Below are 17325 nucleotides of genomic sequence, written 5' to 3' on the forward strand. Positions count from 1 at the left end.
ATACTATTTTATATCATTAAGTAGTGTTTGGTATATATGAACATTAGTTTTACAGCAGTAGAGGTACATAAGATTAAATATGTTATTTTTCCTAATGTTGTACTTTCTAATAGAAATTGAGTAACACAAATCCTTCAAAAATATCTCCTTTCAGAGTCCAGGATGAAAAAACTCACAAGCAGAAAAGTCAGTCAGAGAAAGCATACACCTCATTTGAAAGGCACCGTGTTTTATTGAAAATTTTTTTCCATGTTGTATACAAAGTGAACTTTTAAATTAAATCCAAGTACACTTTTACAGTAATTCTAGAGTTGAAAGGCACAGTGCAAGTATAAATGACTACAAATCAACAAAATTGAAAATGATTTAAAAAATTGGGGGCATTTTCTTTAAGTAAAAGTAAATTCAGAGCACTACACCATCACCAGAATACGCAGTTTGACACAATTCTTTCACATTCATCTTCAAGCTGGATCAATACCATTATTATTTTTTTATTATATTGTTATTATTAACCATAATATTGTGGAATGTTCAGCATTTATGTTTGGTAACCAGACATATATGATCTGTGTAACCACACTTAGAATTGAATTGGTTCAGAAGAGTTGGTGAGTTTGGTATACTTTAACCTGGAGAGACTAAGAGATGGTAACATAAGATGTGATGGAGGAAGTCTCTAATGCCAAACTTAGTAGAGATCAATTAACACTTTAGACAAAAACCTAAACAAAGGAGATCTGTGGATGCTTTCAAACTATGACATGTAAAATAGCAAATTGGATAGATTTTCTTACTAACTAGATGCTCACAATTTCAAATCAAGAAATTACTAGCCACTCTAAAAATAGAATTAGGGAAGAAATGTGATTTTAGAACAGTCTTCCAGTCTTCCATTTCAACAGTTTTCACCAAGAAGAAAATATGAAATAATTTAATATATTCCAATTTCTGTGAAACACAAACAAGGAAGAAATCTGTTGAAAACATGGAGCACATTCTTACTTCTAATTTAAAATCTCCTTTTAGGTTTTATAAGCTTTGAAAAGCAAGTACAGCTTTAAAGCATCTTAGTGAGTAATTATAGATGAATAATAATGCAGTCTATATCTTAGGAGGCATCTGTAGGCATTTTAATTGGAAATAACCATTCTGAGATAATGCTAGTAGCAGTGTAGAAAAATGAAGTTAAAAAAAATTCGAAGTGTAGGGAATCCTCCTATCCTTTCTGGATTTTATCTTACTCATCTCCTCCACAGAGAATGAGCAGTACCTTCCTGTAGTCTCCAGATGTATCACCCTGGGGACAAGGAAAGCAGAGTTACAGTCAGATAAATGGGTTTTAAAATAGAATACACAGCTCAAAGTCATCTAGGTTAACTTTTTCAGTCTTGCCGGGATCTTTCTTGGAGAGGTTTTCTTTTTTTTTTAAATGACACTTGTTATTTTTTATTATAAAAAGAACACCTGTTCAATGTAGCAAATAGACATAAAGGAATATAAAACCATCATATATAATTCTAACATCTAGAGATTACTCTGCCTAACATTTTGGTTTTTGCATATCCTTCCAGACTTTTTTCTATGGATATAGATTCCTACATGATGGGATTGTAGCACTCTTCCAAATTCTACTTTTTTACTTACTATAGCCTATTTCCTTATTTTAATTTATTAAATACTCTTCCACAACTTCATTCCTTAATGGTTACAGAGTATTCTATTGTACATAGGTAAAATAATTTATTTGATTACCCCCATTGGATATTTATGTTTTTTCCAATTTTTCACTATTATAAACACTGCTGCAATAAACATACTATAAATTTTTGTGCTTTTTTTTTTTTTTTTTTTTGTGGTACGCGGGCCTCTCACTGTTGTGGCCTCTCCCATTGCGGAGCACAGGCTCCGGACGCGCAGGCTCAGCGGCCATGGCTCATGGGCCTAGCCGCTCCGCGGGATGTGGGATCCTCCTGGACCGGGGCACGAACCCGTGTCCCCTGCATCGGCAGGAGGACTCTCAACCACTGCGCCACCAGGGAAGCCCAATTTTTGTGCATTTTTTCAGTGATGTATTCAGGATAAATTTTCATAGAGTGGGAATTACCAAATTAATGATCATGTATTTTCTTTTAATATAGGTTGCAAAATAGCCTTCCAGAAAGGTGCTATAATTTTTACATAGACTTTTTCATGGCCTAAATAATAGATCAATTTTTGCTAGTGCTTCATGGGCACTAGAAAAGATGGGATGGGATTCAAAGTTTAATGTATATCTATTAAAATCAATCTTAATACACCCTTATTTATACTTTGTCTCATTGATCTGCCAAAAGAGAAGGATGTGTTAAAGTCTATCTAGCATAGTATTTCCATCAATGTCTTCTTTTGGAGCCTCAAGTTTCTTATTTATATATTTGAATGCAATACTATTTGTCAACTAAAGTTTTATGGTAATTTAATCTTTGTTGTAAATTGTTGCTTTTATCAATATAAAGTGATCTATTACTTTGTCCTATTTAATGCTTTTTCCCCTTAAATTCTTCTTTTTACTTATAGTATAATCCCTGCTTCCTTTTTGTCAAATGTTCTTTTCCCTGGCCTTTTTTTTTAAAGCTTCTTACATATCACTGTATTTCAATTGTTCCTTATAAACAGCATGGAGTAGGGTTTTATATTTTTACCTAACCTGAGAGTTTATTTATTATTCTAACTTACATTTTTAATCTTACTTCTGTCTTTTTTCTATTATTTACATATTTTCTATTTCTATTCTGTTTCTTTTGACAATTTTTACTGAATGGGCAATGTATTCTTTATTTTAAATTTTTTCCAGTGTTGTGTGAGTGTGTGTATACACCTATTAACATATTTCTATATATATACAAACATTTAATGTAAATGTATTTATTGTGCTGTTTCCCCTAGCAATCAATTTTTTTTTACCCCATCATTTTAGTGTCTGTATAGTATTCCACTGGATAGATTTTCCATAATTTGAGTCATTCCCTATTGGTTAATAAAAATTAAAATAATGTGTAATAAACTCTGTAACCACTAAGCAAGAACTTCCTATTCCCCTAATCCTCCAGCCCCTGGTAAACTCTAATCTACCTTCTGTCTCTATGAATTTACCTAGTCTAAATATTTCATTTAAGTGAATCATATACAGTATTTGTCCTTTTGTGTCTGGTTTATGTCACTTAGCATGTTTCCAAAGTTCATCCATGTATCAGAAACTTCATTCACATTATGTGTGTATATATCACATTTTGTTTATCCATTCACCTGTCTATGGACCCTTAGGTTGTTTCCACCTTTTGGCTATTATAAATAATGTTTACATTGGTGTACAAATACCTGTTTAAGTCCCCGTTTTCATTTCTTTTGAGTATATACCTGGGAGTGGAATTGCGGGGTAATATGGTAATTCTATGTTTAACTTTTTGAGGAAGCACCAAACTGTTTTCCACAACGGCTGCACCATTTTACATTCACACCAGCAATACACAAGGTTCTAATTTCTCCACATCCTCTCCTACATATGTTATTTTCCATTTTTTAAAACTTATAGCCATCTTAGTAGGTACGACGTGGTATTTCACTGTGGTCTTGATAATGATGTTGAGCATCTTTTCACGTGCTTATTGCCCATTTGTATACCTCCCTTGGAGAAATGAAGATATTCAAATCCTTTGTCATTTTTTAATCGGGTTGTTTGTCTTTTTGTTATTGAGTTTTAGGAGTTCTTTATATATTCTGGATAGTAAACCCTTATTAGATATAATTTGTAAATATTTTCTCCCATTCTGTGGATTAGCACACTTTTATCTTATTATTTTGCCTAAAGATATTCTTAAATATATAATAACTAAGTAAGGGGTATAGTTTATTTTTTAAACTTTATTGGCAAGTTGCCTCCCCGGAAAGTTAGACTAGTTTATAGTGCTGTCATAAGAGACGGTGAGATTTCCCTAAGCCTTTCCCAATGCTGGTTATAATCTCTTTAAACTTTGTTAAGATATTAGGTGAAAAATGATGACTTGTTTTTATTTGCAATCCATTGTATATTAGTGAGATTAAACATTGTACATATTTATTGTCCATTTGTGTCTCATCTTTCATGAAGCTCATGTTTTCTTTCTGTCCAGTTTTCCTTTTGGATTTTTCTCCTTGTTCTTAGTAATTTGTACAAGCTCCTCATATAGGGATATTAACCTTACATTATAAGTGTATGTTATGAATATATTTTCCCATAGCTTCATTTATGGTCACCCTTGAATCTTAAAATTGTTTTGCTTACAGCTAGCTATATTTCAGCTCTGCAAAAAACAGTAACCTCACAGACTGTACAGAAATACAAACAAGTTCCTAAATGCCTTGTAGACATAGTCATAAACTCTGCAGCTCAAATCACCTAGTAGTTAAACCTCTTCAAGCTATGAGTAGGGTCAGAATATTTAATTCACAGATCAAATCCTGATTTGACATTTACTGTGCTGGCAACACCAGCTTCTAGGGAAATGGGTTTGGCTTCATATTCCTGAGCGCCCCCCCTGCTCCTGGCTTCCTCAAGAAGCAAAGTCCCAGTAATGAGGGGTTTTGAGAGATGTGAATCATTTCGCAGCACTCCCATGCCACGTTAGGACTCCTAGAAGTCTGGTGCCAGGTAAAGAATAGCAATCCAGGATGACTATCATGTTTTCCCATATTTTCAGCAGACCTCAGCTGGCCCTGGATGTGGTTCTGGATGACTGATTCAGTTGCTTCTCTTTTACTGTAAGCAGGTAGAAATGGAAATTCTGCTCTTAAAACCATTCATTAAAATATAATCTTTCTTGAGAGGCGGACGGTGGCTGTGTCTCACCGTGAGGACAAGGACACTGGCAGCAGAAGTTCTGGGAAGTACTCCTTGGCATGAGACCTCCCAGAGTCCACCATTACCCCCACCGAAGAGCCCAGGTAGGCTCTAGTGTTGGGTCGTCTCAGGCCAAACAACCAACAGGGAGGGAACCCAGCCCCACCCATGAACAATCAAGCAGATTAAAGTTTTACTGAGCTCTTCCCACCAGAGCAATACCCAGCTCTACCCAGCACCAGTCCTTCCGATCAGGAAACTTGCACAAACCTCTTAGATAGCCTCATCCACCAGAGGGCAGACAGCAAAAGCAAGAACTACAATCTGGCAGCCTGTGGAACAAAAACCACATTCACAGAAAGACAGACAAGATGAAAAGGCACAGGGCTATGTACCAGATGAAGGAACAAGATAAAGCCCCAGAAAAACAACTAAATGAAGTGGAGATAGGCAACCTTCCAGAAAGAGAATTCAGAATAATGATAGTGAAGATGATCCAGGACCTTGGAAAAAGAATGGAGGCAAAGATCGAGAACATGCAAGAAACATTTAACAGATATCTAGAAGAATTAAAGAACAAACAAACAGAGATGAACAATACAATAACTGAAATGAAAACTACACTAGAAGGAATCAATAGCAGAATAACTGAGGCAGAAGAACGGATAAGTGACGTGGAAGACAGAATGGTGGAATTCACTGCTGTGGGACAGAATAAAGAAAAAAGAATGAAAAGGAATGAAGACAGAATAAGAGACCTCTGGGACAACATTAAACACAACAACATTCGCATTATAGGGGTCACAGAAGGAGAAGAGAGAGAGAAAGGACCAGAGAAAATATTTGAAGAGATTATAGTTGAAAACTTCCCTAAGATGGGAAAGGAAATAGCCACCCAAGTCTAGGAAGTGCAGAGAGTCCCATACAGGATAAGCCTAAGGAGAGACACATAGTAATCAAATTGGCAAAAATTAAAGGCAAAAATTATTGAAAGCAGCAAGGGAAAAATGACAAATAACATACAAGGGAACTGCCATAAGGTTAATAGCTGATTTCTCAGCAAAAGCACTACAAGCCAGAAGGGAGTGGCATGATATACTTAAAGTGATGAAAAGGAAGAACCTACAACCAAGATTACTCTACCCAGCAAGGGTCTCATTCAGATTCCATGGAGAAATCAAAAGCTTTACAGACAAGTAAAAGGGAAGAGGATTCACAACCACCAAACCAGCTCTACAACAAATGCTAAAGGAACTTCTCTAAGTGGGAAACATGAGAGAAGAAAAGGACCTACAAAAACAAACCCAAAACAATTAAGAAAATGGTCATAGGAACATACATATCAATAATTACCTTAAACGTGAATGGATTCAATGCTCAAAACAAAAGATACAGGCTTGCTGAATGGATACAAAAACAAGACCCATCTATATGCTGTCTACAAGAGACCCACTTCAGACATAGGGACACATACAGACTGAAAGTGAGGAGATGGAAAAAGATATTCCATGCAAATGGAAATCAAAGAAAGCTGGAGGCGCTATACTTATATCAGATAAAATAGACTTTAAAATAAAGAATGTTACAAGATGGGCTTCCCTGGTGGTGCAGTGGTTGAGAGTCCGCCTGCCGATGCAGGGGACATGGGTTCGTGCCCCGGTCCGGGAAGATCCCACGTGCCGCGGAGCGGCTGGGCCCGTGAGCCATGGCCGCTGAGCCTGCGCGTCCAGAGCCTGTGCTCCGCAACGGGAGAGGCCACAGCAGTGAGAGGCCCGCGTACCGCAAAAAAAAAAAATAAATAAATAAAATAAAATAAAATAAAATAAAATAAAGAATGTTACAAGAGACAAGGAAAGACACTACATAATGATCAAGGGATCAATCCAAGAAGAAGATATAACAATTATAAATATATATGCACCCAACATAGGAGCACCTCAATACATAAGGAAACTGCTAACAGCTATAAAAGAGGAAATCGACATTAACACAATAATACTGGGGGACTTTAACACCTCACTTACACCAATGGACAGAACATCCAAAATGAAAATAAATAAGGAAATAGAAGCTTTAAATGACACAATAGACCTGATAGATTTAATTGATATTTATAGGACATTCCATCCAAAAACAGCAGATTACACTTTCTTCTCAAGTGTGCACGGAACATTCTCCAGGATATATCACATCTTGGGTCACAAATCAAGCCTCAGTAAATTTAAGAAAATTGAAATAATATCAAACATCTTTTCTGACCACAATGCTATGAGATAAGAAATGAATTACATGGATAAAAACATAGAAAACACAAACACATGGAGGCTAAACAGTACGTTACTAAATAACCAAGAAATCACTGAAGAAATCAAAGAGGAAATCAAAAAACACCTAGAGACAAATGACAATGAAAACATGACTATCCAAAACCTATGGGATGCAGCAAAAGCAGTTCTAAGAGGGAAGTTTATAGCTATACAAGCCTACCTCAAGAAACAAGAAAAATCTCAAATAAACAATCTAACTTTACACCTAAAGGACCTAGAGAAAGAAGAACAAACAAAACCCAAAGTTAGCAGAAGGAAAGAAATCATATAGATCAGAGCAGAAATAAATGAAATAGAAACAAAGAAAACCATAGCAAAGATAAATAAAACTAAAAGCTGGTTCTTTGAGAAGATAAACAAAATTGATAAACCATTAGCCAGACTCACTAAGAAGAAGACTCAAATCCATAAACTTAGAAATGAAAAGGGAGGAGTTATAACAGAAGTTGTTATGCAGAAATACAAAGCATCCTGAGAGACTACTATAAGTAACTCTATGCCAATAAAATGGACAACCTGGAAGAAATGGACAAATTCTTAGAAAGGTATAACCTTCCAAGACTGAACCAGGAAGAAATAGAAAACATGAACAGACCAATCACATGTAATCAAGTTGAAACTGTGATTAAAAATCTTCCAACAAACAAACGTCCAGGACCAGATGGCTTCACAGGTGAATTCTATCAAACATTTAGAGAAGAGCTAACACCCATCCTTCTTAAACTCTTCCAAAAAATTGCAGAGGAAGGAACACTCCCAAAGTCACTCCATTAGGCCACCATCACCCTGATACCAAAACCAGACAAAGATACTACAAAAAAAGAAAACTACAGACCAATATCACTGATGAACATAGATGCAAAATCCTCAACAAAATACTAGCAAACAGAATCCAACAACACATTAAAAGGGTCATACACCATGATCAAGTGAGATTTATCCCAGGGATGCAAGGATCCTTCAATATACGCAGATCAATCAATGTGATACACCATATTAACAAACAGAAGAATAAAAACCATATGATCGTCTCAATAGATGCAGAAAAAGCTTTTGACAAAATTCGACACCCATTTATGATTAAAAAAACTCTCCAGAAAGTGGGCATAGAGGGAACCTACCTCAACATAATAAAGGCCAGATACGACAAACCCACAGCAAACATCATTCTCAATGGTGAAAAACTGAAAGCATTTCTTCTAAGATCAGGAATGATGAGACAAGGATGTCCACTCCCCCCACTATTATTCAACATAGTTTTGGAAGTCCTAGCCATGGCAATCAGAGAAGAAAAAGAAATAAAAGGAATACAAATTGGAAAAGAAGAAGTAAAACAGTCACTGTTTGCAGATGACATGATACTATACATAGAGAATCCTAAAGATGCCACCAGAAAACTACTAGAGCTAATCAAAGAACTTGGTAAAGTTGCAGGATACAATATTAATGCACAGAAATCTCTTGCATTCCTATACACTAATGATGAAAAATCTGAAAGAGAAATTAAGGAAACACTCCCATTTACCATTACAAAAAGAATAAAATACCTAGGAATAAACCTACCTAGGGAGACAAAAGACCTGTATGCAGAAAACTATAAGACACTGATGAAAGAAATTAAAGATGATAGCAACAGATGGAGAGATATACCATGTCCTTGGATTGGAAGAATCAGTATTGTGAAAATGACTCTACTACTCAAAGCAATCTATGGATTCAATGCAATCCCTATAAAATTACCAATGGCATTTTTTACCGAACTAGAACAAAAAATCTTAAAATTTGTATGGGGACACAAAAGACCCCAAATATCCAAAGCAGTCTTGGGGGAAAAAAACGGAGCTGGAGGAATCAGACTCCCTGACTTCAGACTATACTACAAAGGTACAGTAATCAAGACAATACGGTACTGGCACAAAAACAGAAACACAGATCAATGGAACAAGATAGAAAGCCCAGAGATAAACCCACGCACCTATGGTCAACTAATCTATAACAAAGGAGGCAAAGATATACAATGGAGAAAAGACAGTCTCTTCAATAAGTGGTGGTGGGAAAACTGGACAGCTACATGTAAAAGAATGAAATTAGAACACTCCCTAACACCATACACAAAAATAAACTCAAAATGGATTAGAGACCTAAATGTAAGACCAGACACTATAAAACTCTTAGAGGAAAACATAGGACGAACACTCTTTGACATAAATCACAGCAAGATCTTTTTTGATCCACCTCCTAGAGTAATGGAAATTAAAAAAAAATAAACAAATGGGACCTAATGAAACTTCAAAGCTTTTGCACAGCAAAGGAAACCATAAACAAGACGAAAAGACAACCCTCAGAATGGGAGAAAATATTTGGAAACGAATCAATGGACAAAGGATTAATCTCCAAAATATATAAACAGCTCATGCTGTCAATATTAAAAAACCAAACAACCCAATCCAAAAATGGGCAGAAGACCTAAATAGACATTTCTCCAAAGAAGACATACAGATGGCCAAGGAGTACATGAAAAGCTGCTCAACATCACTAATTATTAGAGAAATGCAAATCAAAACTACAATGAGGTATCACCTCACACCAGTTAGAATGGGCATCATCAGAAAATCTACAAACAACAAATGCTAGAGAGGCTGTGGAGAAAAGGGAACCCTCTTGCACTGCTGGTGGGAATGTAAACTGATACAGCCACTATAGAGAACAGTATGGAGGTTCCTTAAAGAACTAAAAACAGAATTACCATATGACCCAGCAATCCCACTACTGGGCATATACCCAAAGAAAACCATACTTCAAAAAGACACATGCACCCCAATGTTCATTGCAGCACTATTTACAATAGCCAGGTCATGGAAGCAACCTAAGTGCCCATCGACAGATGAATGGATAATGAAGATGTGGTACATATATACAATGGAATATTACTCAGCCATTAAAAGGAATGAAATTGGGTCATTTGTAGAGACGTGGATGGATCTAGAGACTGTCATACAGAGTGAAGTAAGTCAGAAAGAGAAAAACAAATATCGTATATTAATGCATATATGTGGAACCTAGAAAAATGGTACAGATGAACCGGTTTACAGGGCAGAAATTGAGACACAGATGTAGAGAACAAACGTATGAACCCCAAGGGGGAAAGCGGCAGGGGGCGTGGGTGTGGTGGTGGGATGAATTGGGAGATTGGGATTGACATGTATACACTGATGTGTATATAATTGATGACTAATAAGAACTGCTGTAAAAAAATAAATTAAATAAAATTCAAAAATTAAAAGAAAATATGGACACTCCAGAAATATATATATATAATCTTTCTTTGTCTGGGGTCAACATGAAATAATTAACTCTATTTAGAAGGCAAACATTTCCAGCTTCAAACCAGGCAGAGATTTAAACATTTGTGGGAAAGGAGAGAGACTGGAAATATCTGAATTAGAGTACCATCCTTAAATGGAATGATGTCTGCCAAGGAGAGGATAAAAGGTGTCTAAATACCTAGGTCAGAACCCCCTCCTTTCATCAGCACTTTCCTCTGGGCCAAGGCAAGGCTGCTGCGACCTACCTTGATGAAGGAGTACAGAGACTTTCCGTAGAGCCTCTTGAAGTTTGCCCGGATGTCCAACATGTCAATCTCCACTCGAGAAACCATCACTCTGATAAGGGTGTTGTCATCAGTGCCCAAGCCCTAAGGAAGAAACAAGATCCCTGCATACAAAGCTGAGCTAGTTTTCAGACAGTGCTCTTTGTTAGTCTATCAAGGTAAACTATGTATCAGTCTCCCGATGACATCCCTTGTACTCTAACCTTAGAAGCCTGTGGAGTCTTGCACCTCACCACGGAGCTCAAGGGTTTCCCCAACTTATCTTTTCAACACTCAGTGTTCTGACCAGAGGAGACAGCTCTCTGCCCTTCTAGAGACATACCCTGTGTTCTCCAGCCCTCCTGCCTCACATACAGTGATCCACCCACCATGTCTTCCTCCCTTCCCAGCTTTACCATCCTTCCTGCCATGTAAAACCCTCTGATGTAAAACTTCCTTTAAGGTCCTGCTCAAATATACCAATTTCTTTATATGTCCTTTTCTGGTCCTCACCCCCAAACAAATATTTTTTTTAAAACACCCTTTCCTCTGTGTTCCTATAATATTTGGATCCTCAACTACCGTCTTACATTCTATTTTGTTCTTACTGGAGTTTTGCACATAGCTGCCTTGCTCTCAGAGCTAGAAGTTCTTTGAGACCAGGGACTGCATTTTGATCTCTCTTGCCCCTCCCATGGTTCTCAGCCAGGGTGCTTGCACAGAGTACAATGCATGGTTAGGAGCTGGGGCTCTGAAGTTGGACTGCCAGTGTTTGCATCCTTGCTCCATTCCTTTCCTCACTGAGGATCCTGGGCAAACTCCCTATCCTCTTTAGGCCTCAGTTTTCTCATCTGTAAAATGGCAGCTGATAACAGTACCTGCCCCACAGAGCTGTTGTGGGGATCAAATTATACATATAAAGTATTAGGAAGAGTGATCACACATTATAAGTACTCAATAAATATTACCTAGCATTATCATTAGCAAGCACCCAGTGAAGTATTTGAAGAGTTGAACTGAATAGCTCAAGCTGATTTTGGCTAATTTGCATCGGGGATATAAGTAAGCATATGAAGGTGGACACAAGACCCTCAGAGCCATTCAGATGCTAACAATGAGGCCATTTACCTTCATAGATTTATAAAGCCTTTCAGCAAAATATGCAGATTTGTTCCTCATGCACTTTACTGTCAAGAGATAAAAAGAGAAATGAAAAGATTACAGATAAAATCTGCAAAAAAAAAAGTGACAGTTGTTCTCATTGTTCCTACAAGGTGTGAAGTAGTATCTTTTGATTGCTTTGTCGGAAAAATTTAGCCAAACAATATTTTATGAGCATAGGCTATGCTAAAAGCATTTTCACAGATGGAAAGCACCCTCAATTTATTGTCAAGTTCCTAGAAAAATAATTAATAAAGGCCATTAAAGCAAAAGGCAGCATAAAATTTCAAAAAGATTATTGCTATCTGTACCATATGAAACAATTAATTCTAACCATTCACAGACTTGCAAGATGCAGCTAGTATAGGATTAACCTTTCCATGTGCTAAGATATAAAGGCACAGAGGATATAAAATAGATAAAGCCACATGGTACAATAACAATCAGGTTATATATAATATTTCTCGCTTAAAGTTCTGGATCACACGGGACTTCTCTGGTGGCACAGTGGTTAAGAATCCGCCTGCCAATGAAGGGGACACGGGTTCAAGCCCTGGTCCAGGAAGATCCCACATGCCGCGGAGCAACTAAGCCCGTGTGCCACAACTACTGAGCCTGTGCTCTACAGCCTGCAAGCCACAACTAGTGAGCCTGCATTCCACAATTACTGAAGCCCACGCACCTAGAGCCCATGCTCTGCAACAAGAGAAGCCACCACAATAAGAAGACCGCGCACCGCAACCAAAAGCAGCCCCTGCTCGACACAAGTAGAGAAAGCCCGTGCACAGCAACGAAGACCCAGTGCAACCCAAAATAAACTAATTTTAAAAAAAATTCTGGATCACACGTCATGAGTGATTTAAACAATTTTTTTTATCCCTGAAAAAAAATTTCTACAACCCATGACAACAAATTGATAATAAGGAGGAAAGTCTATAAATATTTGTTTCTTCACTCCCCACCCCCTACCAGCTTACCTATGGCCAGCAGAGCTTCTTCGAAGCTACCAGATGTTTCAGATTTAATACTCTGTTCAATATCCTTCTGTGATATCCTTTTGTATTCATCGAACACTACAAACAATAACAAAATGAAATTATAAATAATAAAAAAAGAATAGAGGAAACTAAACTGTACGGAGAGAATGAGCATCTTTTAACTAGACTATACTATTATTCTTGGGCATATTTCAAGAGGAAACTAATTAGCAATGTGGGTGAAAACCAGGATGCATATGGCAAGTGGAATGGAACAGAGGAGAGGAGGAAGGAATATTGTGAATCTTGGAGGACATCAGGCAAGTCATTTCCCTTATGTGGGACCCTGTTTTCACTACATAAAGTGGAGATAACCTCTGGAGAGATTTGCTTTTTTTTCTCCTTGTTTCCTTAATAAGCTTGGCGATCACCTGTATGTTCATCTTCCTTTCAGCACATCAAAACTAGAGCAATTCCTGTTTACAAGAGCCAAGACATGGAAGCGACCTAAATGTCCATCGACAGGTGAATGGATAAAGAAGATGTGGTGTGTGTATATATACACACACACACACACACACACACAATGGAATATTACTCAGCCACAAAAAAGAATGAAATAATGCCATTTGCAGCAACATGGATGGACCTAGAGATTATCATACTAAGTGAAGTAAGTCAGACAGAGAATGACAAATTTTACATGATATCATTTATATGTGGAATCTAAAAAATGATAAAAATGAACTTACACAACAGATACAGACTCAAAGACATAGAAAACAAACTTATGGTTACCAAAGGGGAAAGATGGGGGAGGGAAAAATTAGGAGTTTGGGATTAGCAGATACAAACTATTATATATAAGATAGATAAACAACAAGGTCCTACTCTATAACACAGGGAACTATATTCAATATCTTGTAATAACCTATAATGGAAAAGAACCTGAAAAAGAATATATATATGTATATACATATATACATATACATATAACTGAATCACTTTGCTGTACACCAGAAACAAACACATTGTTAATCAACTATCTGTCAATTAAAAAAATAACTAGAGCAACTCAACCTTTTCAAAACTTAGTCACATTTGGTAACAGTTGCTTGCATCTTTTAATAGACTTTAACATAATTAAAATTTAACAAAATTAAAATACTTTTTTACCAAGTATTTTTTAATATTATGAATATATTTTTCTCTCTTGCTGCCTCCTTCTGGAGCCTTCTTAGAGTGGATATCTGCTTTGTGTATCTTCTTAACACTGCCTTCTTTTTTTTTTTTTTTTTTTTTTTGTAGTGCGCGGGCCTCTCACTATTGTGGCCTCTCCCGTTGCGGAGCACAGGCTCCGGACACGCAGGCTCAGCAGCCATGGCTCACGGGCCCAGCTGCTCCGTGGCATGTGGGATCTTCCCGGACCAGGGCACGAACCCGTGTCCTCTGCATCGGCAGGTGGACTCCCAACCACTGCGCCACCAGGGAAGCCCCAACACTGCCTTCTTTGGGATGCTACTCCACCCCCATCAGAGTGAGTCTCACAGGGCTGTCAATCCAGGAACACTCCTACCCCCCAACATACATGATAAGCTCTAACAAATGAGTGAGCAGTTCATCCAACCAGGGCCAATCAGTCTTACTCTCCTGGGAATTTTTTAACTGAGCAGATATGATGAGGATGGCCAAAAGCACTGAGTCATCTTTAACTTCAGAGAACATAAGAATCACCTGGGAAACCTGTTAAACTCCTTGCGTGTCACTCTCAGAAATCCTAAGTTAGCCAGTCTGAAGTAGGGGTCCAAGAATCAGCATTTTTAATGGAGACCAGATTTTAGGAAACTCTGCCTTAGAAATAAATCCATGACTCCCTTCTACTGAGATCCCCAGAACTGCCTTGATTTCTAGTCTTTCTGGAGCTGTTCAGCTCTCCCTTCAATTCAATGGACCCCTAGTATTTTCCATTTTCCCTCTTGTCCCCTTCTATATGATTTTCTCTATTCCTATGTAATTATTCAGTGCATACTGCTTGGAATTAAAAAATCTAATTGTCACATTTTCTAAGACTCAGTGTTCTCCACTGTAAAATGGGGAAAATAATGGCTGCTTCATTGGGATGCTGCAACAAACAATGCTTTTAATATGCTTAGCACTGCACCTAGAAGATAATTAACAAAATCTTAGTTATTATGAACCCTCACTTTTATTGTTGGTTGGTAAGAAAATTATGATGTTTTCTTTATTCAAATAATGCTTAAAAGATTTTCTTCCAGTGGCTTACAAGCAAATGTTTTATAACTGCCCAACTATTGACTTATGCCTGGAAGTGAAAATTGTTACAAATATATTTGCATTAAATTGGCTTCTGAGGACCTGCAGTTCTTGGAGAATACCACCAGGGAGAGATTTGCCTTACTAGTAATCAGGCAAGGGAAGGCAAAAAAAAATAAGGATCTGAGTCAGAAGTTGGTGCATCTGATGACTGCCCATGACATTTATTAACTGGAGTAATCACCTACTGTCACTGTGGAATATCTGAAATAATTGCAACTTCCAAATGTGTTGTAATTTTCCATTTTTTTCATGTCTTCAATTTAGCAAACTCATTCTTCTCAAATTTCCCACAAGTTTTATAAATTGTGAGTGATTATAAGGGCATGATGAGTTTATAAAATTAGGATATAGCATAAAGACCTCAAAAGCTTATATAAATGATGAAATATTTTATTAAACCTTTATTGCTGTTTACAAGAAGAAAATAAACCTGACAATAAATATTCTACAATCGTATAGTACATTTTTCCCAAAGAAGTTAAAATCACATTACAAAGACTAGCATTATCAGAAGCAAATTAGAAACTTTACACATAGGAAATAAAATCTGAAATCATCCACTATTCATCTTATGCAACATACCCCCTAAAAAAAATCACTTCTATTAGCGTTTACAACTTGGATGTTAAATAGGAATAAATGTCAACCAACATTTCTACTTTATTGCTTGCTGATGTACTAAAGATTTTGTCTTATGTAACTAAATTTAAATGGAGCTGCTTTAGAAAAAGGACTGACTATGCAGATCAGTTTCCTACAAATAGGAATTCCAAACTTCTATGAATATATCTGCTAATTATTCATAATTAATCTTTCAGCAATTGGCCCTCATGCATATTGTTGCACCCATAAATTTCCAAGGTAAGACATCTAAGACAGTTCAATAAAATTAGATCTTTGTACCAAGTAAAGGGAAAAAGGTTATCAATTACAGGTAATATAGTTTTCACTATCTTTCAAATAGTTTCTTTAGACAATGAGGCAAGTGCCTTACCATGCAACAGATGATTTTGATTCCGGGAACAGAGAACAGTTAGAAATTTCACCTCATCTGTCCCCCATTTCTTCTCTCCAGCCTCATACAGGTCCTGAAGCCAAACAAAGCACAAGTTTAAAACACAATGGAGAAAGTGCCAGGACATATGTAAATATTTCCAGAACTTCAAAGAGCAGAGTTAGCTTAGTTTTATTTTGTTGATGATGGCGGTGGAAGTGGTGTTGGCAGTGAGTGGAAATGACTCAGGATTTTTCCTTAGGTATAAAACTAATGGGACTCTATAATATCTCCCTGAGAGTCAGGGCAAACACCAGCAGCTCCCTACATGCGGACTACATGTTTCTGTCTTAAGACCCAAAAGGAATGCCCTAGACTTGGGTTGTCCTATACAGTAGCCACTAACTACATGTGGCTATTTGAATTTTAATTAATTAAATAAAATTAAAAATTCAACTCCCCAGTCATACTAGCCACATTTCAAGTGCTCAGTGGCTACTTGTGGCTAGTGGCTACCCATACTAGACAGTGTAGATGTAGAACATTTTCAACATCACAGAAAAGTCTATTGGACAACACCACTCTGGAATGATCTGTGATTTGCTTGAGACTACAGAAGGTCTCACAGTAGTACCAGGACCCCATTAGTCATAGCTTATATTCCAACCTGGTAGAAATATAAGAAATTGATTCTGGTTACTTTAACTATATTATTACTTTTTTTGTTTTTTGTTTTTTTTGGTTGTGCTGCGAGGCTTGTGGGGTCTTAGTTCCCCGACCAGGCATTAAACCCACTCCCTAAGCAGTGAAAGCGTGGAGCCTTAACCACTGGACTGCCAGGGAATTCCCTTTAACTATACAGTATTATTGATAAATCAAAACTACTGTTCATAACACCTCACACCCGTTACAATGGCTGCTATTTAAAACAAACAAACAGAAAATAACAAGTGTTGATGAGGATGTGGAGAAATTGGAACCCTTGTGCTATGTTGGTGAGAATGTAAAATGATGCAGCTACTATAGAAGACAACATGGCTTTTCCTCAAAAAAAGTAAAATGAAATTACTATATGATCTGGC

The 17325-nt window shown here is 37.0% G+C and overlaps 1 protein-coding gene across 2 annotated transcripts in view; it reads right to left on the reverse strand.

The window, feature by feature from the left end:
• Window positions 1-212: 212 nt before the first annotated feature.
• ANXA4 (annexin A4) overlaps window positions 213-17325 on the reverse strand; it is a 76163-nt gene continuing 59050 nt past the window's right edge. Inside the window, exons 9-13 of one of the 2 annotated variants that reach the window (XM_081253493.1) lie at window positions 16244-16337; window positions 12913-13008; window positions 11903-11961; window positions 10757-10879; window positions 213-1300 (exon numbers count right to left, since the gene is read on the reverse strand). In XM_081253493.1, coding sequence (XP_081109619.1) covers window positions 1241-1300; window positions 10757-10879; window positions 11903-11961; window positions 12913-13008; window positions 16244-16337 — 432 coding nt within the window. In that variant the 3' untranslated portion in view covers window positions 213-1240. Of the gene's footprint in view, window positions 1301-10666; window positions 10880-11902; window positions 11962-12912; window positions 13009-16243; window positions 16338-17325 lie in introns of those variants that run through there. The other variant, XM_081253492.1, reaches the window with a different exon arrangement.

Source organism: Mesoplodon bidens (genome assembly GCF_964165515.1).
Source record: "Mesoplodon bidens genome assembly, chromosome: 14".
In the NCBI taxonomy this organism is placed as follows: Eukaryota; Metazoa; Chordata; class Mammalia; order Artiodactyla; family Ziphiidae; genus Mesoplodon; species Mesoplodon bidens.